This window comes from Vipera berus, assembly GCF_964194415.1.
Source record: "Vipera berus genome assembly, chromosome: 7".
NCBI classification, from domain to species: Eukaryota; Metazoa; Chordata; class Lepidosauria; order Squamata; family Viperidae; genus Vipera; species Vipera berus.
In genome coordinates this window covers 26841928-26863464 of record NC_138209.1, presented here as the reverse complement: position 1 = coordinate 26863464, position 21537 = coordinate 26841928, and the positions used below count along the sequence as shown (strand labels likewise).

General features: G+C 42.9%; 1 protein-coding gene and 1 pseudogene across 2 annotated transcripts in view; both read right to left on the bottom strand.

The window, feature by feature from the left end:
* The window catches only part of FBXW7 (F-box and WD repeat domain containing 7), a 123394-nt gene that overhangs the window by 68917 nt on the left and 32940 nt on the right, over window positions 1–21537 (bottom strand). The window contains exon 2 of the mRNA XM_081332827.1: window positions 12328–12870. Coding sequence (XP_081188953.1) covers window positions 12328–12801 — 474 coding nt within the window. The 5' untranslated portion in view covers window positions 12802–12870. The remainder of the gene's footprint in view (window positions 1–12327; window positions 12871–21537) is intronic.
* On the bottom strand, window positions 20932–21260 carry LOC308671169 (eukaryotic translation initiation factor 1b-like; annotated as a pseudogene). Its single transcript has one exon. The product of its transcript is annotated as a eukaryotic translation initiation factor 1b-like (transcript).

Sequence of the window (21537 nt, the reverse complement as noted above, 5' to 3'; positions counted from 1 at the left end):
AACGGAGACTTGCCGACGTTTGGGGAGGTTTGGGCGCCTCCCCAAACCTCGGCAGGTCTCCGTTCCTCCTGCCGACCTTTGGGGAGGTTTGGGCGCCTCCCCAAACCTCGGCAGGTCTCCGTTCCTCCGCGCAGACCTGCCGACCTTTGGGGAGGTTTGGGCGCCTCCCCAAACCTCCCCAAACCTCGGCAGGTCTCCGTTCCTCCTGCCGACCTTTGGGGAGGTTTGGGCGCCTCCCCAAACCTCCCCAAACCTCGGCAGGTCTCCGTTCCTCCTGCCGACCTTTGGGGAGGTTTGGGCGCCTCCCCAAACCTCGGCAGGTCTCCGTTCCTCCTGCCGACCTTTGGGGAGGTTTGGGCGCCTCCCCAAACCTCCCCAAACCTCGGCAGGTCTCCGTTCCTCCTGCCGACCTTTGGGGAGGTTTGGGCGCCTCCCCAAACCTCGGCAGGTCTCCGTTCCTCCTGCCGACCTTTGGGGAGGTTTGGGCGCCTCCCCAAACCTCCCCAAACCTCGGCAGGTCTCCGTTCCTCCTGCCGACCTTTGGGGAGGTTTGGGCGCCTCCCCAAACCTCCCCAAACCTCGGCAGGTCTCCGTTCCTCCTGCCGACCTTTGGGGAGGTTTGGGCGCCTCCCCAAACCTCGGCAGGTCTCCGTTCCTCCGCGCAGACCTGCCAACCTTTGGGGAGGTTTGGGCGCCTCCCCAAACGTCCCCAAACCTCGGCAGGTCTCCGTTCCTGTTTGGGGAGGTTTGGGCGCCTCCCCAAACCTCCCCAAACCTCGGCAGGTCTCCGTTCCTCCGCGCAGACCTGCCGACCTTTGGGGAGGTTTGGGCGCCTCCCCAAACCTCCCCAAACCTCGGCAGGTCTCCGTTCCTGTTTGGGGAGGTTTGGGCGCCTCCCCAAACCTCCCCAAACCTCGGCAGGTCTCCGTTCCTCCGCGCAGACCTGCCGACCTTTGGGGAGGTTTGGGCGCCTCCCCAAACGTCCCCAAACCTCGGCAGGTCTCCGTTCCTGTTTGGGGAGGTTTGGGCGCCTCCCCAAACCTCCCCAAACCTCGGCAGGTCTCCGTTCCTCCGCGCAGACCTGCCGACCTTTGGGGAGGTTTGGGCGCCTCCCCAAACGTCCCCAAACCTCGGCAGGTCTCCGTTCCTGTTTGGGGAGGTTTGGGCGCCTCCCCAAACCTCGGCAGGTCTCCGTTCCTCCGCGCAGACCTGCCGACCTTTGGGGAGGTTTGGGCGCCTCCCCAAACCTCCCCAAACCTCGGCAGGTCTCCGTTCCTGTTTGGGGAGGTTTGGGCGCCTCCCCAAACCTCCCCAAACCTCGGCAGGTCTCCGTTCCTCCGCGCAGACCTGCCGACCTTTGGGGAGGTTTGGGCGCCTCCCCAAACCTCCCCAAACCTCGGCAGGTCTCCGTTCCTGTTTGGGGAGGTTTGGGCGCCTCCCCAAACCTCCCCAAACCTCGGCAGGTCTCCGTTCCTCCGCGCAGACCTGCCGACCTTTGGGGAGGTTTGGGCGCCTCCCCAAACGTCCCCAAACCTCGGCAGGTCTCCGTTCCTGTTTGGGGAGGTTTGGGCGCCTCCCCAAACCTCGGCAGGTCTCCGTTCCTCCGCGCAGACCTGCCAACCTTTGGGGAGGTTTGGGCGCCTCCCCAAACGTCCCCAAACCTCGGCAGGTCTCCGTTCCTGTTTGGGGAGGTTTGGGCGCCTCCCCAAACCTCCCCAAACCTCGGCAGGTCTCCGTTCCTCCGCGCAGACCTGCCGACCTTTGGGGAGGTTTGGGCGCCTCCCCAAACCTCCCCAAACCTCGGCAGGTCTCCGTTCCTGTTTGGGGAGGTTTGGGCGCCTCCCCAAACCTCCCCAAACCTCGGCAGGTCTCCGTTCCTCCGCGCAGACCTGCCGACCTTTGGGGAGGTTTGGGCGCCTCCCCAAACGTCCCCAAACCTCGGCAGGTCTCCGTTCCTGTTTGGGGAGGTTTGGGCGCCTCCCCAAACCTCGGCAGGTCTCCGTTCCTCCGCGCAGACCTGCCGACCTTTGGGGAGGTTTGGGCGCCTCCCCAAACGTCCCCAAACCTCGGCAGGTCTCCGTTCCTGTTTGGGGAGGTTTGGGCGCCTCCCCAAACCTCGGCAGGTCTCCGTTCCTCCGCGCAGACCTGCCGACCTTTGGGGAGGTTTGGGCGCCTCCCCAAACGTCCCCAAACCTCGGCAGGTCTCCGTTCCTGTTTGGGGAGGTTTGGGCACCTCCCCAAACCTCCCCAAACCTCGGCAGGTCTCCGTTCCTCCGCGCAGACCTGCCGACCTTTGGGGAGGTTTGGGCGCCTCCCCAAACGTCCCCAAACCTCGGCAGGTCTCCGTTCCTGTTTGGGGAGGTTTGGGCGCCTCCCCAAACCTCCCCAAACCTCGGCAGGTCTCCGTTCCTCCGCGCAGACCTGCCGACCTTTGGGGAGGTTTGGGCGCCTCCCCAAACGTCCCCAAACCTCGGCAGGTCTCCGTTCCTCCGCGCAGACCTGCCGACCTTTGGGGAGGTTTGGGCGCCTCCCCAAACCTCCCCAAACCTCGGCAGGTCTCCGTTCTTCCTGCCGACCTTTGGGGAGGTTTGGGCGCCTCCCCAAACCTCCCCAAACGTCGGCAGGTCTGCGCGGAGGAACGGAGACCTGCCGAGGTTTGGGGAGGTTTGGGGAGGCGCCCAAACCTCCCCAAACAGGAACGGAGACCTGGGGAGGTTTGGGGAGGCGCCCAAACCTCCCCAAAGGTCGGCAGGTCTGCGCGGAGGAACGGAGACCTGCCGAGGTTTGGGGAGGCGCCCAAACCTCCCCAAAGGTCGGCAGGAGGAACGGAGACCTGCCGAGGTTTGGGGAGGCGCCCAAACCTCCCCAAAGGTCGGCAGGAAGAACGGAGACCTGCCGAGGTTTGGGGAGGTTTGGGGAGGCGCCCAAACCTCCCCAAAGGTCGGCAGGTCTGCGCGGAGGAACGGAGACCTGCCGAGGTTTGGGGAGGCGCCCAAACCTCCCCAAAGGTCGGCAGGAGGAACGGAGACCTGCCGAGGTTTGGGGAGGTTTGGGGAGGCGCCCAAACCTCCCCAAAGGTCGGCAGGAGGAACGGAGACCTGCCGAGGTTTGGGGAGGCGCCCAAACCTCCCCAAAGGTCGGCAGGAGGAACGGAGACCTGCCGAGGTTTGGGGAGGTTTGGGGAGGCGCCCAAACCTCCCCAAAGGTCGGCAGGAGGAACGGAGACCTGCCGAGGTTTGGGGAGGTTTGGGGAGGCGCCCAAACCTCCCCAAAGGTCGGCAGGAGGAACGGAGACCTGCCGAGGTTTGGGGAGGTTTGGGGAGGCGCCCAAACCTCCCCAAAGGTCGGCAGGTCTGCGCGGAGGAACGGAGACCTGCAGAGGTTTGGGGAGGTTTGGGGAGGCGCCCAAACCTCCCCAAAGGTCGGCAGGAGGAACGGAGACCTGCCGAGGTTTGGGGAGGTTTGGGGAGGCGCCCAAACCTCCCCAAAGGTCGGCAGGAGGAACGGAGACCTGCCGAGGTTTGGGGAGGCGCCCAAACCTCCCCAAAGGTCGGCAGGAGGAACGGAGACCTGCCGAGGTTTGGGGAGGCGCCCAAACCTCCCCAAAGGTCGGCAGGAGGAACGGAGACCTGCCGAGGTTTGGGGAGGTTTGGGGAGGCGCCCAAACCTCCCCAAAGGTCGGCAGGAGGAACGGAGACCTGCCGAGGTTTGGGGAGGCGCCCAAACCTCCCCAAAGGTCGGCAGGTCTGCGCGGAGGAACGGAGACCTGCAGAGGTTTGGGGAGGCGCCCAAACCTCCCCAAAGGTCGGCAGGAGGAACGGAGACCTGCCGAGGTTTGGGGAGGCGCCCAAACCTCCCCAAAGGTCGGCAGGAGGAACGGAGACCTGCCGAGGTTTGGGGAGGTTTGGGGAGGCGCCCAAACCTCCCCAAAGGTCGGCAGGAGGAACGGAGACCTGCCGAGGTTTGGGGAGGTTTGGGGAGGCGCCCAAACCTCCCCAAAGGTCGGCAGGAGGAACGGAGACCTGCCGAGGTTTGGGGAGGTTTGGGGAGGCGCCCAAACCTCCCCAAAGGTCGGCAGGAGGAACGGAGACCTGCCGACGAGCCGCGGCCACACAGGGTATTCCTGTGTATTCAGGCTTGCAAAATGGCGGATCGAGCCTCTGCTGGCGGCAGAGGCTTGCAGAACGGCGGATCGGCTTATACTCGAGTCAATAACTTTTTCCAGTTTTTGGGGGTGAAATTGGGGGTCTCGGCTTATACTCGAGTCGGCTTATACTCAAGTATATACGGTATATGTAATTGTATGGAGAGCAAAGCTTTTTCCAGTTCTATCTCTACAGAAAATCCTGTATATCTTTCATTTATCCTATCTTTAAGATATTTCTGAGAGGGATCATAAATTCTATTTGTCCTTTCTCCTGATTGACCAAATTTCAGAAATATACTTCTGAGCTGCCCAATTCTGCAGTGTGTCTCCTTGGGTTCATTTCTCCGTGGGACTGGAAAATGTATATTAATTTTAAATGTTACCTATTTTCATTTTTAACTATTTTATTTCTTTCCATCTGTTGGCCTTATGGCCATAATAAAAATTTGATTTGATGTCCAGTAAGTGCTGGAGACCTTTTTTATTATCTTTATATTATTATAAATTATAATTAAAATTATAATATAGCTTTATAATATTGTGATACTTATGTATCATACAATCCTTCAAGCGCCAAGTTCTCTAATGGACGCCTTTCACAAATCAATTTAAGTGAGAGTGATTCCCACAAGTACTTCATACCTTTTCAACTTTGTTTACACTAGCTGCCATACAGACCTGAAGCCTACACTATTAGGATTCAGGAACATTTGGAAGCCTTCAAATGTACATGCAAATAATTTCAGTGACATCAGAGTGAATAAGGGGGAAAGGCTATTGTTCACTTAGTAATAATACAGATATACCTCCCAATGACTGTGGGTGGTTCACAACCTCAAGATAATCACAATAGAATGGATTTTTAAAAAATGTAAAACAAGACAAGAGTAACAGAACAGATGGAATGAAGGGAAAGATCTCACTCTCCCTTACCAAAGGCCTGAGTGAACAGCCAGGTCTTCATGACTCTTCTAAACAACAGCTGAGTGGGGTCCATCTAGATCTTAAGAGAAACCTCATTCCAGAGGGCAGGCACTGCTACAGAAGGCACATTTCATGGATCTTGATAGACGACATTGTTTAATTAAAGAAACCCAGACGATGCTAATTCTACAAGATCAAAGTGGTTGGGCAGATACTATAAAAGAAAGGTGGTGCTTCAAGTAATCAGGCCCTATGTCATGGAGGGCTTTACAAATAACAACTGCCAAACCCAGAAGCAAACTGGCAACCAGTGCAGCCTGCAAAGCAAAAATGTTATATGGGCATATCAAGGCATGTTCACCACGCCTCCCACTGCTGCATTTTGAACTGTTTGAAGCTTCTGTGTTGCCTCTTTCCAGGCAGCTGAAAATGATGAATCTCTCTCTAGTCCAAGAGGAATAGTTTTTACTTCGCAAATAGACAGTGCTTCATTTGTTCAAATATTATAAGCAAAGTGTTTGAGTAAAGGTTAATTAATTAAAAAAATTAAAACACTTTTAAAACAATTTCAGATAGACCATTGTAGGAGTTATAATGCTAGAAAGAATACATTTAAATTGAAAATGAAAAGCTTAAATATTCAACAACAGAATTACATTTGTCTTCAAGTGTCCTTGTTATTCATTCCCAACTTAATAGCAGTAACACTTACACTTACATACAGATCCATGTAAGCTTTACAGCTCTCTCTAAGCGGTTTACAAAGTCAGCATATTGCCCCCAACAATCTGGATCCTCATTTTACTAACTTGGGAAGGATGGAAGGCTGAATCAACCCTGAGCCGGTGAAGATCAAACTCCTGGCATTGAGCTGAATTAGCCTGCAATACTGCATTCTGTGCCACTATGGCTCCAATTAAGTAAATATATTCCTCTCTTCAATGAAGATAGATATACTAAGCAGAAATGAAAGATTTGTTCAACATTTATATAAACACTTTATAAGTACCCTTTAAGATTTTCATCAGCATCACAATTTTCATAATAGCTTTGAAGGAGAAAGGACCACACAATCTTTGAACAGAGTAGTGTCTTCCTCTTTCCCTGTAAATTCTTATTAATTCTTTCTAGCAATCCCTATTCACTTTATACAAGTATAAGAGACTTGCAAGGAATGCACATAGTTTTCCTTCACTCTTTTGCCATTTTAGGTAGAACGTCAGATATTTAAGCTTTATTGACAGAGTATCCAGTGTCTATTTAGGTTTCAAAATGCTAAATACAGTATTGCAAAAGCTAATACGGTGTTGTGGTTAAGGTTCTGGACTGAGAAGACTACAATTCAAATTTACCCTTTCATATGGAAGCTGACCAAATGACTTGGGGCCAGACACACTCTCTCAATATATTTCATGGAATTCTTGTTTAAAGAAAAATTGAAGGGAAGGCTTTGTACCCGACCTTCATCTCCAGGAAAAAAGGGCAATAAATCTATCAAACTCTAAAGAGCCAGATAACACAAGACAAGTACAAGAAAATAGAAAGAACAAATTGCGTATTAAATAACCTATTAGCTGTAAGTTTGTAAAATTTATAAGATATTGAAAATACACAATTATAGAAAATAGTCAATATATTCCAAATCCATTGCTTCATTTTTTACACTGAAGTGCCTTGGCTGGTTCTATAATGAATTTTAAATATTTATTTATTTATTTATTATTTATTAATTTAATTTGTATACCGCCCTTCTCCCGAAGGACTCAGGGCAGTGAACAGGGCAATACATAATAAAAACAAGATACAAAAATTAAAAATTATTAAAAAGTAATTAAACAGCGATGCCCGTAATAAATTAGTACAGATTAAAAGTTAAGACCAATTTATAAAACCCAACCCCATCCCATCAGGTCAGGCTGGCTTGTTCAAAAAGGTGGGTTTTAAGATCGCGCCAGAAGGAGCGAAGATCAGGCGCCATCCGGAGCTCGACCGGAAGATGGTTCCATAAATCTGGTGCGCCCACAGAGAACGCCCTCCCCCTGGAGGCCACCAGTCGGCATTCTTTGACCGGTGGCACCCTGAGGAGGCCCTCTCTGTGGGAGCGTACTGGGCGGAGGGAAATTGACGCCGGCCGCAGGTGCTCCCCAAGGTATTCCAGACCCATGCCATGTAGGGCTTTGTAGGTCATTACTAACACCTTGAACCTCACCCGGAAGACAACTGGAAGCCAATGCAGCTCACGGAGCAAAGGTGTGACATGGGAGTGTCGGGAAACTCCCAACACAACTCTCGCGGCTGCATTCTGTACCAGTTGGAGCCTCCAAGTGGTCTTCAAGGGTAGCCCCATGTAGAGAGCGTTGCAGTAGTCAAGACGAGAGGTCACGAGCGCATGAGTGACCGTACGTAAGGCATCCCGGTCTAGATAGGGCCGCAACTGGCGCACCAGGCGGACCTGGGCGAAGGCCCCCCTAGTCACAGCTACTATATGGTCTTCTAGGGAAATATTATCTGGGATGCCAAAAAAAGTCAACTTTGACATATAGTATACACACAAAAACAAATTAATCATTACAGGAAGCACTTGCCTTAAAGTGGTGGCAACTTGCATAGGCATTACAGTCTCAGTCCTTGTACAGAAATGTAAATAGAAAATTTTTTGCTCCAAAAATATTTACTATGTAGATAATGAGTCCAAATGCTTTTTACTGGAGAAAATTTAACTAATTCTTATCAATTTATTTGGATGATATCTTCAAAAATTCAAAAATCAGGACAAATATTACATTAAAATGTCATTTCATTATATTGTTATAGTCAAAATACAAAAGAGAAGAATTATCCATAATTTGTTACTAATAATTTTCATTTAGTGTTATGACAATACTGAAAAAAATAGGACTTGCAACCAGTCCTCAAACAGTGCCTTGCAAGAGAACCAGGTGATCAGTACCAGGCTCTTCTCATTTGGTAAGCTACTGATGAGACCCAAGAGGAGATGGGCTCCTAACAAAATGCTCAGAGGTTGCTTGTCACGCTGCAGCTCAGAGATTGCTTGGGGCAAGAAGCTTTCAAGCTATGATGTGGCAAAATGTCCTAGAGCTTCTCGCTGCATTGCAGTTCTGAGACTGCTTGTGCAGCACGGTTCAGGGGCCTCTTGGTATGCTGTGCCATGGGGTTTGAGATTGCACACCTCAGTGGCAGTGAAGAGAGAAAGAATACAACAATTATGCCGAGGAGGAAGGTCCACTGGGGGCCGCAGCGGGAGAATACAACAGCTTTTTTATGGTGTGTGGGTGGCCAAAAGGGCAGAGATGGAGGGGTGACAGACTGATAGGGGGAGATGCAGGGGAGGCAGTCGGTTGCCTTGGAAGAACAGAGGCTTGAGGATAGAAAGACAGAGTGGCAATTGCTTGGATCGAGATCAGTCCTCGCCTAACAACCTGCAGGATTCATTTAATGATGGAACTGGTGATACTGCCATTGTGAAGCAGGGTGGTCACAACTACCTAGCAACCACTTCGTTTACTGATGGAGTTACCAATCCCAATTAAGGTTGTAAAGTGAAGACTGTCTGTATCCCATATTTTAAAACTTACGGCACAATTGAGACCAGAATTTCAGATTTTAAGCAAGGCCATTGTTAAGTGAGTCAAGCCCAATTTTATGATTCTTTCTGGCCATGGTTGTTAAGTGAACTATGCGGTTGTGAATCTGGCTTCCCGTCTTGACTTTGCTTGTCAGAAGCCAGCCAAAGGTCACAAATGGCAATCACATGATCCTGGGACACTACAACTGTCATAAATATGCCGGTTGCCAAGCAGCTGAAGTTTGATCACATGCCCATGGAGATATCATGACAGTCGTTAAGTATGGGGAATAATAGTAAGTCACTCTTTCAGTGCTATTGTAACTTTTAATGGTTGTAAGTTAAGAACTACCTGTACCCTTTGAAAAATATCAAGAATACGAAAAACAGTATAAATGTTATTTATACTGGAACATCACTGAGTGTTATCTGAAGGCATCTAACTGCACCCTCTAGTGTTCAGAGTTTAAAATGGCGTTTTAATAAGTTTAGAAAATATACAGTCACCTATTATGAAGTTATTTAGTAATGTTTTATTGCCTTGTCAATTCATGTTTTTAAATCTTTCTTGAAAACTGCGTTGAGTTGTTAGTCAAATGAGAGGCCCTATAAATCAAAGAAATAAATGAAAAGGCTACTGTGCATCACCATCCCAATAGAAGGAAAATGTTGGCTGTGTTGCTAAACTAAACTACATGATGCTGACAATGGCTTGTGTGCAAAGGCAGTACTGTACTAAAGTCAAATAATGAGGAAATAAAATTTTGGTTCAAGAACCCAAGCCAACTGCAAAATCAAATTAGGTTGGTAAATATATGTAGGAGGCAAGACTATTCCACATTCTATCTCTATTAGCTAAAAAAAGTTAGTAGTCCTCGACTTACTGTACAGTCACAATTGGGATCAGAACTGCGGTCATAAGTCAATACAGTCATAAAAGAGAAATGTCACGTGACTCACTGAATTACTATGGCAACCCCAGTTCTTCCTGTTGCGGTTGAGAATCACAGGTCTTTAAGGAAATACCCGCCCCAATCCAAGCCATTCCCAGCTTGATCCCTACCAGCCTTGAAGTTCATTAAGATAAGAGACAGCCTCCAACTCCCCCCACCCACCTAACGTGCTCCCTGCTATGCCATTTTGGCCATCCAGTTTTGCAGGGTGTCAAGCAGTCCGAGAACCACACAACTCTGGACTGCTTGTCACATTCTGGGAAGCCTTCACTCCCCAGCAAGTGTCAGAATTTCTCTCCCCAGCTGTCCCAGCAAGTGGCAGCATACATGAGCTTGCCAGCAAGCGCCAGCATTTGCCAACAAGCGCAGCATTTGCAAAGGGGAGTTTCATGTGTTGTGATGCCTTTAAGCTGCTTTCTGCAGGGTTTTTTTTTCTTTTATGCTATGTCAAGCCAGCCCCATATAGCCCAGCAGGTAGGCCAGGCAGGCCTCATCATGAGTGGGACTAAGAAGACCATGGTGAATGGAAGGGAGGGCAATGGAGTACAGGATGGCAGGGGGCGAACAGGGCACAGATGGAAAGGCAGGCAGGGTGAGTTGCAGCACCCTGGTGGTCTAAAAGCAGGCAGGCTGTCAAACACCCGGATTTTGATAACTTGAGGGTGTGAATGTGGAGGTGATGCAATAGCCGTAACTTTGGGCCCTTTGTAAGTATCACCATTCAATGCCGTCATAACTTCAGTCACTGAACAAATGATCACAAATCGAGGACTACCTGTACAGATTTTTTTCCACTTCACATCTTAATATATAAGGGACTACCTTTCTGTTGTTACTTACACTGTAGATCCTTGTTTCACCTTCACAGCATTTGAAATAGTATTTTCGTTCCAATAACAGGCTTCAAGTTAATTTCAGTAACTCTCAGCCTGTCTCCCTGACATCTTACCTGTTTGTTGTACTTGTGTTAGGTATATGTCTGTTGCCTAACTGGTTGGGTTGGCAATATATAAACTACTACTGTATGATTGCAATAAAAACTGTAATGCATAACTTTAAAAGTAAATGTATTCCATCATACCTTTTGCCGATTGTCTAGCACTGATCCCAATGGCCATAAGAGGGAGCTAGTGACATGGCTTATTTCTCTCTGTTACAATCGGTGATGTTTTCACGTCTCTCTGCTATACTCTCTGTTTATTGTGGAGTGTGGATTTTGCTACTGTTTGTAAAGTCTGAAGAACTCTGTTTATTGTGGTTGACTTAAAGACTGGTAAGACGGCTCTGTAGTGGATAATCCTTAGACTGTTGTTACTGACTATCAACTAATTACTTATGAATGACCTGGACTATGCTTTATTCTACAAGTAAAAGCTTTACACATCCCAGTGCATCTGTATGGTTACTGTGCATAATTCACTACTCTCAAAATCCCGTTTTTCTTTGCAAGCTCTTGCTTACTCAAGAGTAGCTCTGCACATCACTAACAACTTGGAATGAAATTGTTGTGGAACAGTTAATCGACAAGCAGACCGTCTTCACAGATATGCTAAGCTACATCTGGCAGTACTACTAGAAATTACCTACTTATCTGACCATGGCGTGCATAAGCACAAACCACAGCAACCTTTGTGATGGCTAGCTAACATATTCTTCTTTTTTACTTGATTCTTTTAACTTGTAAATACCTCAAATTAAAAATGAAAAGCTTCAATAACATTGGCAGACCTGGGAATAGCAATTCCTTCTTGTACTCCCTCTTTTTTATGGCAAAGAGTAGAAAGAAAGGTAATCACAGCTGTATTCTATGCCAGGGATCAGCAACAGGAATCACACTTTATATTTTTAGGGTGGATGTAATAACGCAAAGTGAATAAAACATATTTTTAAATGGCTATTGTTTTTGAAAGGCAGTCTTTCTTACAGATGATTTTTTTCTTGCTTTTTAAAGCTATGTTAAGCCTATTTTTGGAATTATATTACAGTTTTTTGGGGTACTTCTCATCTCAGAATGGCAGGGAAATATACCGGTAATACCAGTTTTAAAAACTCTGGTGAAAGGCTTATCTAGAAGACCATGTCCCATATATATGGGTTGCACTGTGTTTTAAGGGAGTTCACTCATGATAGCAATGATTACAAATAAGAATTAAGGCATTTCTTCTTAAACAGTTTAAACCATGATTCATATTCAGATGTCATGCTAGATTTAGCCACATTACAGCTTAGCAAGTCATGCAAGCAAATTAAATTCCTAATTTCTAATATATTAAAAGCAGAAATATTAAAATGGAAAACATTTTCTTAACCAAAGTTCAGAACATCAGAAAAAATATGTTTCGTTATTCAACCAGGTTTTGACAGCCTATTACACCAGTACTTTGCAAATACAGATTTATAAACAAAAGTAAAAAGTTAAAATATTTTCCTGCAAAATCTGATGCTTCAGAAATTCTGAGAATAAGCCTATTTATAACTACAAAAAATTAATTCAGAAATTAGAGAAAGAAAAGTGCTTTGAAGTAAATCTTAGCATAGATTTTAAGAAAGCAAGAACAGAAATAGTAATGCTATTTTTATTTAGTTACAGGGTTTTTTTCAAAGAAAAATGTTTGAACAGTGCTACAAATAGTTGATAGTAAACAGAATATATTCATCTTGGGAACTTTACTCTCTACATTCTAAAACTGTACTTATAAGTATTTAAAGTTACTCACCTTAGATTTAATATAGAATGGTGATGACTGCTGATGTATTGCTAAATCCATATTACCATTGGAATTTATGATATTGTTACAATTAGTTTGCTCATCTCTGCTGCTTTCATCAGATTGATCAAAATCATCACTGTCTTGATCCATTTCTTCTTCCTCCTCTTCCTCCTCTTCCTCTGGTATGCCAGTATGTTCATCTTCTTCCTCCTCTTCTTGATTGCCAGAATATTCTTCATCTACTTCAATAAATCTGTTGTTGTTTTCTTCCAATTGAGATTCATTTCTATGACACAGTCCAGGTTGGCCTTCACCAATTTCCCCATTTCTTGCAACAACTTCATCTTGTTGTCGTAACTGTTGTTCCTCCTCCACAACTCGATTCATCTGCTCTTCATCCACTTGGCTTGATGTATTACCTCGAATAGACCCACCAGTTCGTCGTCTCTTGCTGCCAACAGATATGAGTTCCTGATTCATTTCCAAAAGCCAGTTTGCTACTTCTTGGACCTTCCCTAAACTATCTGAAGATGCAAAAGTTTTTACATTCTGAGAAGAGAAAAAGAAGAGAATTATCACAATTATAAACTTTGTTATACTCTTAATTATAAAGATTTAGATATTAAGAATATCTCTTAACACAGAATACTTCTGATGTAACACATCAACTTAATTTTATATTGCAATGAACTTATTGCAAATAAAATCTTGTTTCTATGCATTTTAAGTCTGTTTTATATATTAAAGTAAATCTAAGTGGTACAAGAGGAAATATTAAGAACAAAACACTAGATGCCCACAGTAATACAGTAAGAATCTTATAGACTATTGCACTTAAATTTGACATTGATGGTAGTATCAAGTATAATGGAAATATTTTAAATAATGTTATACATTTTGTTTTGAAAAATCTATTTCACAATTGATTATGGGATGTATTTTCTCTAATTATGGAAATACTTTAGGGGAATGGAAATGCATGAAACAATATACACATATGTGTAACTGACAACATAAAAACTACTAAAGATTTTCAAGCTTATACAAACATTTGGCTAAAAGATTACAAAAAATGTTAAATAATTCAAAAACCATTCTGTAAATCCTTACAGAAGATGTTATGTCTGCTAAGACCAGAAGCATTGCTTCTCCATTACTGATCAATATTGTGGAATAAACTCACGTGTAAGATCTGAATAGACTCCACTCTAGTAAACATGAAAAAGTAGAATTGGCTCTTCCTTCAAAGATTAGCATTGAGCATCTGCATTCTACTGTATACAGTCATGGCCAAAATTGTTGGCACCCCAGAATTTTTTTCAGAAAATCAAGTATTCCTCACAGAAAAAGTATTTCAGGAACACATGTTTTGCTATACACAGGTTTATTCCCTTTGTGTGTATTAGAACACAACAAAAAAGGGAGGAAAAAAAGCAAATTGGACATAATGTCAAACAAAACTCCAAAAATGGGCTGGACAAAATTATTGGCACCCTTTCAAAATTGTGGATAAATAAGATTGTTTCAAGCATGTGATGCTCCTTTAAACCCACCTGGGGCAAGTAACAGGTGTGGGCAATATAAAAATCACACCTGAAAGCAGATAAAAAGGAGAGAAGTTCACTTAGTCTTTGCATTGTGTGTCTGTGTGTGCCACACTAAGCATGGACAAGAGAAAGAGGAGAAGAGAACTGTCTGAGGACTTGAGAACCAAAATTGTGGACAAATATCAACAATCTCAAGGTTACAAGTCCATCTCCAGAGATCTAGATTTGCCTTTGTCCACAGTGCGCAACATTATCAAGAAGTTTGCAACCCATGGCACTGTGGCTAATCTCCCTGGTCGTGGGTGGAAGAGAAAAATTGATGAAAGGTTGCAACGCAGGATAGTCCGGATGGTGGATAAGCAGCCCCAAACAAGTTCCAAAGGAATGCAAGCTGTCCTGCAGGCTCAGGGAGCATCAGTGTCAGCGCAAACTATCCGTCGACATTTAAATGAAATGAAACGCTACGGCAGGAGACCCAGGAGGACCCCACTGCTGACACAGAGACATAAAAAAGCAAGATTAGTTTGCCAAAATGTACTTGAGTAAGCCAAAATCCTTCTGGGAAAACGTCTTGTGGACAGATGAGACCAAGATAGAGCTTTTTGGTAAAGCACATCATTCTGTTTACCGAAAACGAAATGAGGCCTACAAAGAAAAGAACACAGTACCTACAGTGAAATATGGTGGAGGTTCAATGATGTTTTGGGGTTGTTTTGCTGCCTCTGGCACTGGGTGCCTTGAATGTGTGCAAGGCATTTTGAAATCTGAGGATTACCAAAGGATTTTGGGTCGCACTGTAGAGCCCAGTGTCAGAAAGCTGGGTTTGCGTCCGAGATCTTGGGTCTTCCAGCAGGACAATGACCCCAAACATACATCAAAAAGCACCCAGAAATGGATGGCAAGAAAGCACTGGAGAGTTCTGAAGTGGCCAGCAATGAGTCCAGATCTGAATCCCACTGAACACCTGTGGAGAGATCTTAAAATTGCTGTTGGGAAAAGGCGCCCTTCCAATAAGAGAGACCTGGAGCAGTTTGCAAAGGAAGAGTGGTCCAAAATTCCGGGTGAGAGGTGTAAGAAGCTTATTGATGGTTATAGGAAGCGACTGATTTCAGTTATTTTTTCCAAAGGGTGTGCAACCAAATATTAAGTTAAGGGTGCCAATAATTTTGTCCAGCCCATTTTTAGAGTTTTGTTTGACATTATGTCAAATTTGCTTTTTTTCCTCCCTTTTTTGTTGTGTTCCAATACACACAAAGGGAATAAACCTGTGTATAGCAAAACGTGTTCCTGCAATATTTGTGAGAAATACTTGATTTTCTGGAAAAATTTCTGGGGTGCCAACAATTTCGGCCATGACTGTAGGTCAGGGGTCTGCAACCTTGACAACTTTAAGATTTGTGGACTGCAGCTCCCAGAATTCCTCATCCAGCTATGCTGAAGTCCACAAGTCTTAAAGTTGTCAAGGTTGCAGACCCCTGGTATAGGTAGTCCCCAGCTTACAACCACAATTGGGACCAGAGTTTTAGTCATTAAGTGATGTAACTTGAAACTGTCACTAAATTATCATAAATCAAGAACTAATAATCCTATTTTAACCATTTTATTTTAATTGGTATTCGGATGTAGTAGGGTATTTACTGTGTTCTACTGTGTTACTCTAAACTGCACAGAATATTTGTAAATTGGGTTTTACAAACACTGTGAAACAAATAGCGATTCTTAATTAATATTAATCTTCTAATCTAGTCTAATCTTAATAATTGACTCCAATCCTAATTTTTCAAAAATATTTAAGAACTGAGATTGTTTGAAAATCAAAATGCACATTAAATAGTTTTAAAGCCACTTGTCATCTGTTTGATTTTATACTATTTTGTTTGTTTAGCACACAGTATAAACAGTATTTATATAAAAATATAAATGACAGACATTGATAGTTCTCAAATTAACTTTTTAAAATTTTATCCTTTTATATAAAACAAATGAAAAGGCATATGTGCTATTAAAATATTTTAAGTTGTAAATTAATATTCATTCTAAATTTAAACTAAATCTTCAGGTCAAAGGAGTAATTTCCAATAGTCTTCAGAAATATGAGACTATGTTTTTAATCTTTAATGCTTTTTTGTTTTACTGACTGTATGAATAAGATTTGTAGACCTAGAAAAAACAAGATTATGGAATACTAATTTACATTAAGTGGTAATAAAGAACTAGCTATTGACATTTTTAATTGGCTAAGTATATAATATTACAATAAAACTGGATGAAAATACGACACAAACAAATATTGGAATTCAATTCCTCCAGTTAAACTAAACTGTTTTAGAAATCCAATCGTGCATTTAAGGAGTCTTAATCAAGAAATCAAAGCCAAAGAATCTTTGATTACACAAAAGTACTATTTGGTTCTTTAAACTCTGACCAAAACAAAAACAAAAAAAACTCCACAGCACAATATGATAATACATCAATGATATAATACTGAAAAGCCAAGTAATTTAATTTGTAACAGAAGATACAGCATCAATTGTTCCACTGTAATACACTTTTATTCACTGAATTTCTCTCACGTATGGAATGATATGGAATCTGATTTCAAGCCAGATTAAAAATGAGAAACATATCATATCAGATGCATTTGCACATTACTCCACTAGGGGGTAGCTCTTTCTGCTTATTAAAATAACTGACAAATTATTTTAAAGCATAGTATGTAACTTAAATCATAACAGCTCTTTAATGTGTCATTTTAAAATACACCTTTTATTCTAATGGCAACTAAATAAGGAATATACAGATTTCAGAAGTATCTGTAATGAAATCTTTCTATAAATTTGTTTCCATAAATGTTAAATTTGTCTTAAGAGTGCCTAATTCTCAGATTGTCTTAATTTCATTAATATCTATTTATTCATGAATATCATGAAATAAAAGTTTCAGCAGCTTAAATCATAGGATGTTGTGCTGGAGTGAAGATTATTAACAAAAAATAATTGTTGGGCTACCTAAAATTAGAATACAAAGAAGGTCCAATTACGAAGTTACTAGGACATAGAATTATAACTACCTTAAAAGTTCAGATTGCTAATTTTCTTTCTATTCAATTTGATGTCTTGGCTAAATTTGGAACATTTATTTTCTATATTTCTAGGAAAAAAAGGCTTCAAATTTAAGGACACCTCTCGATCTTTCTTCCAGTCTCCTAATCAGAGCTACTTAAAATTAGTTTTGCAATTAAGAGAACAGGAAAACCCAGGTTAAACTTGTGCTTGGCTATGGAACATTCTGTGATTTGGGGTAATCATTCAGTCTCAACCCAGTTAATACATGAAATTATTGTTGACATAAACGGGAGAAGAGATGCTTGCATGCCACTTTAAGCTCTGAAAAAAGTGGTTAGGGTAATTACGCTATAAATTGTTTTACAGTCTTGAATTTGACGGCAAGGTAAAGAAAACAGAAGTTTATAACTGTTTCCTAGATTGCATAGGGAGGATTGCTTCCTGAGAGGCATACACAGAATGAATAGGATCTAAATAGAAGCAGACAGTTCTGTACCTATTCAGGTGCCAAGCTATATAGATCTTCAAAGATGAAAACTGTTTCTAGAAGCTTACTGCACATGGAAATTATAAAAAGTACTTCCCAAGTCTTAAAGCACAACAGTGGATGTTCTTCAATTAAAGGGAGTAGAGATTAATGAATACAGAATTCCCAGTTTCATCTACTGTCAGCCCACAATTCATGTGCATCTTTATGGAAAAGCAGCAGTTTGTCCTTCTCATCCAACACCAAAACCAAGTGGTCTGATGATACAGACACCAATCATAAGTCTCACTGTCATTAGCTATATTTTTATATTCCATAAGAATGGTTGGAATAATTCATACTTCCTCAAGCATTTGCTTCATTTTTACTCTGGATGGGGAAGAGGCAAAGCACTCTAAAGTCCGAAGGATTGTTTAAAGCAGGGGTGGTTAAACTCGCAATGTCACGTGACATGTCACAACGTATCACAACTTTTTTGCCATTGCCGGCAATGGGGTGGGTGTGGTTTCACTATGATGCATCCGGCCTGTGGGCCAGCAGTTTGACACCCCTGGTTTAAAGAATGTTTCTCCTAACAAAAAGACTTGAGGTCAAGTTATCCGATTAGTAACCCCTTCCAGATTTATCAAACCTACAGTTTTTGACACAAGGTTCTTCTTCGGGTCCCATATCAAATAAGAAAAATATTTGTAGTTATGGGTTTTTTTGTCCTAGATTTCTGACTATTAAGACAATTTATTCTCAAAAGCGTTAACTATTTCTACATCTCAACTCTATTTATTCTGATGCTCGCTTTATTTTGACCTTATATACATTTTTATTTTTACCTTAGTTTTATTACTCATTTTTATTGTTCCATTTTATAAGTATAAACCTTTATTTAAAAATAATTGTGCTATTATATCACAAATTCTTAAGTAGCGAATTTCATATATTAATTATTCATTGTATAAAACTATAATTTTTGCCACTAATATAGGTTATAGATGCAATTTGGTTAATAGTTACAGAATTAGTCATGACACTGAACAATTCCCTTCAGCAAAGACTTTACTACCAAAAATTATTATAAAGTTTTCTCATAATAGTTCTATTTTGAAGTTGTTATGTCAGAGAACTATTTTTACTTTTATTCTCTATTGTTCTATTTTTACCTCTCTCTATTCCTACTTTATTTACAGTTCTATCTCTAATTATAGTTCTAACCTATCCACTTACTTTTATTGTTCTACCGTATATTCTAACTTCATCCTTTATTTTATGATTCTGGAGTTAAATATGATTCACATTCTTGAATCTTCTTTATCTATTTTCCTTTCAATTCTGTCTGGGCTATTCCTTTCTGAGTCTGGTGATTCCCCATCTATTCTGTCCCATGGCTCATTTATTTGATCTCAGTAGGGGGGGGGGGAGTCTGTATTATGTATGGCTTCTTACCTCCTTCTTCAAGGCTGCAGCTGCTGTCAGGTACTTAGCCTTCCTGACACTCTAAGCTGCAGCTTTCATTCTGGATCATCTCCTGTAAAGTTCCTCACCTTGCCAGAATCTACCCCCTTGGAATTGCAGATTTTCTGGTCCCTTGTATTCTGCCTCTATTCACTATTGGGAGGGAGGGAAGGAGTTGGTTGTAATATCACTGCAATATTGTGACTGTTACTGGCACTTGTCAGCTACTGCTATCTGAAAGTTCTGCTGCTTCGTTTTGCTCAGTTGCAAAGCCTTTAGCTCTTTTCTGTGCATTTTTGTTTTCTCCTCAGCTCAGTTTTGCTCAACTGTTCTTTTTTTTTGCCACTGACACAGCTATGCCCTCTTTTTAAAGGGCACATCAAATAAAATAAGGGAAAGCCCTTAAAAGATCATGGAAGAGGGAGGAACACAATTTCTTTCCTGCACATCCTTCATCTAATAGTACATCTTTTCCCATGGAAATTTTTCACTCTTAATTTAGCCATCCCAGGACCTTCCACATGGTATAGACAGGAATAAGAAGCATACCAGGAGTCTAAATGGTTGGATATTTATAGATACAGCTAGTCCTCAACTTATCACCAAATTGAGACCAGAATTTCCATTGCTAAGATGGTTCCTAAGCAACTCATGTCCAGTTTTATGACTTTTTTTGCCACAATTGTTAGGCACTGCAGTTGTTAAATGAATCATGCTGTTGTTAAGCAAATCTGGCATCCCTCATTGACTTTTCTCGTAAGAGGTTGCTGGACACTCAATTGTTGTAAATACATGCCAGTTGCCAAGCGCCAAATTTTGATAATGTGACTAGGGAGATACTGTGACAGTTCTGAGTGCAAAGGCACTTTTTTCAGTGCCACTGTAAAAAAAATTTTTTAATCCCATTTATATCCCGCCCTTCTCCGAAGACTCAGGGCAGTTTACAAGCTTAGCAGTAAATCTGAATGGTCACTAAATGAATGGTTGTACAGGTAGTCCCAACCTATGACCACAATTGGATCCAGACTTTCTATTGTTAAGCAAGGTAGTTAAGTGACTTGTGCCTGATTTTACAACCTTTTTTGCCATGACTGTTAAGCAAATCACTGCAATTGTTAAGTGAATTGTGTGATCATTAAGGGAATTTGGCTTCTCCTACTGATTCAGCTGATAAGAAGCTGGCTGGGAAGGTCACGAATGGCAATCGTATGACCTATGGATGCTGGAACCACAGCAAATACGTGCTGGTTGCCAAGCGCCCAACCTTTGATCATGTGATCGTAGGAACGCTGCAATGGTTATAAGAGTGAGTACTAGTGGCAAATCACTATTTTCAAGGCTGCTGCAATTCTGAAAAGTCACTAAATTTAAGTTGAAACTACCTCCACTGCTGCATAAATTTTAAATCTGTGTACATGGCATTGCTAAGATAGCAATAGTACTTAGACTTATAAACCGCTTCACAGTGCTTTACAGCCCTCCCTAAGTGGTTTACAGAGTCAGCATATTGCCCTTAATCTGGGTCCTTATTTTACTGACCTCGGAAGGATGGAAGGCTGAGTCAACCTTCAGCTGGTCAGAATCAAACTAGAATTAGCCTGCAATACTGCATTCTAACCACTGCACCACTACAGCTCTATATGAACAGTTCCATACATATTATAGAGATTAGAAGTAAGTATAAGAACTGCAAATCCAAACCCTTTGGCCTGTAAATTGACCCAATTTTCCTCCCAGAATGAGCCCAGAACATGATGGACTAACGTTTACACCTATGAAAGTATTAGTTACTAAGTGCCTATGCAACGAATACTAATTTTATTTTAGTATCATTTAATATGATCTTGAGCTATTGGCCAAAATTATTTAAATGTGAATTTATAAGTGAAGTCATATTGCTTCTTGATATGTCACTTAATATTTCACGTGTACATGTAGTTATGTAGAAACTACTTAAAAAGTAATTTCCTTTTTTATGAGCACTGCCTATAAAGTCCCATCATCACCATGGATGAGAGAATAAGAAAATACTATTGATGGAATAAGAACAATTCATACACACAATTCAGAAGCCATGAACTTTCCGTTGTTCCTCCTTAACAATGCCAACCTCTAGGAGGAACTGGCAAATGTTCTTCCTCTGGTCACCCTGCAACTGGGATCACCTCCCTGTATTCAGGATGCTCCATCACAGTACCATTACAGGCAAATTTCTTTTTGAATGCTTTCACAAGTTTCTTTTTCTCATAATCATCAGTTGTTAAATGTTTTTCTACCGTTTCATTGCTGGATCTTTATATGGATATAGTCTTCAGTCCCTGTCGGGAGTAAGTTGTCACTCTTAGTTGCATCAGCAAAGGAGTCAAACGATTGGAGGTTCTGGATAGTGGCCATGCGCTTCTGCGGCTAGGCACCGCTTGTAGGGAAAAGACCCCAGCTAGTTTCGCGGGGGACTCCCAGGTTCAGTAATGGGGGGAAATAAAGGGGGGGAAAATGCAAACTAGCAAAACCTGAAGGGCAGAGAAGACGCAGCTGGGGGGAGAATGGGGGAGGCGGCAGCAGCTACAACAGCAACAGTCGCTCACAAAATGGCTGTCATATTGTATTTCGGCTGTCATTTTTGGCTGTCATATTGTAAGCCACTGTAAATGTTTGAACTCTGCAATATTGG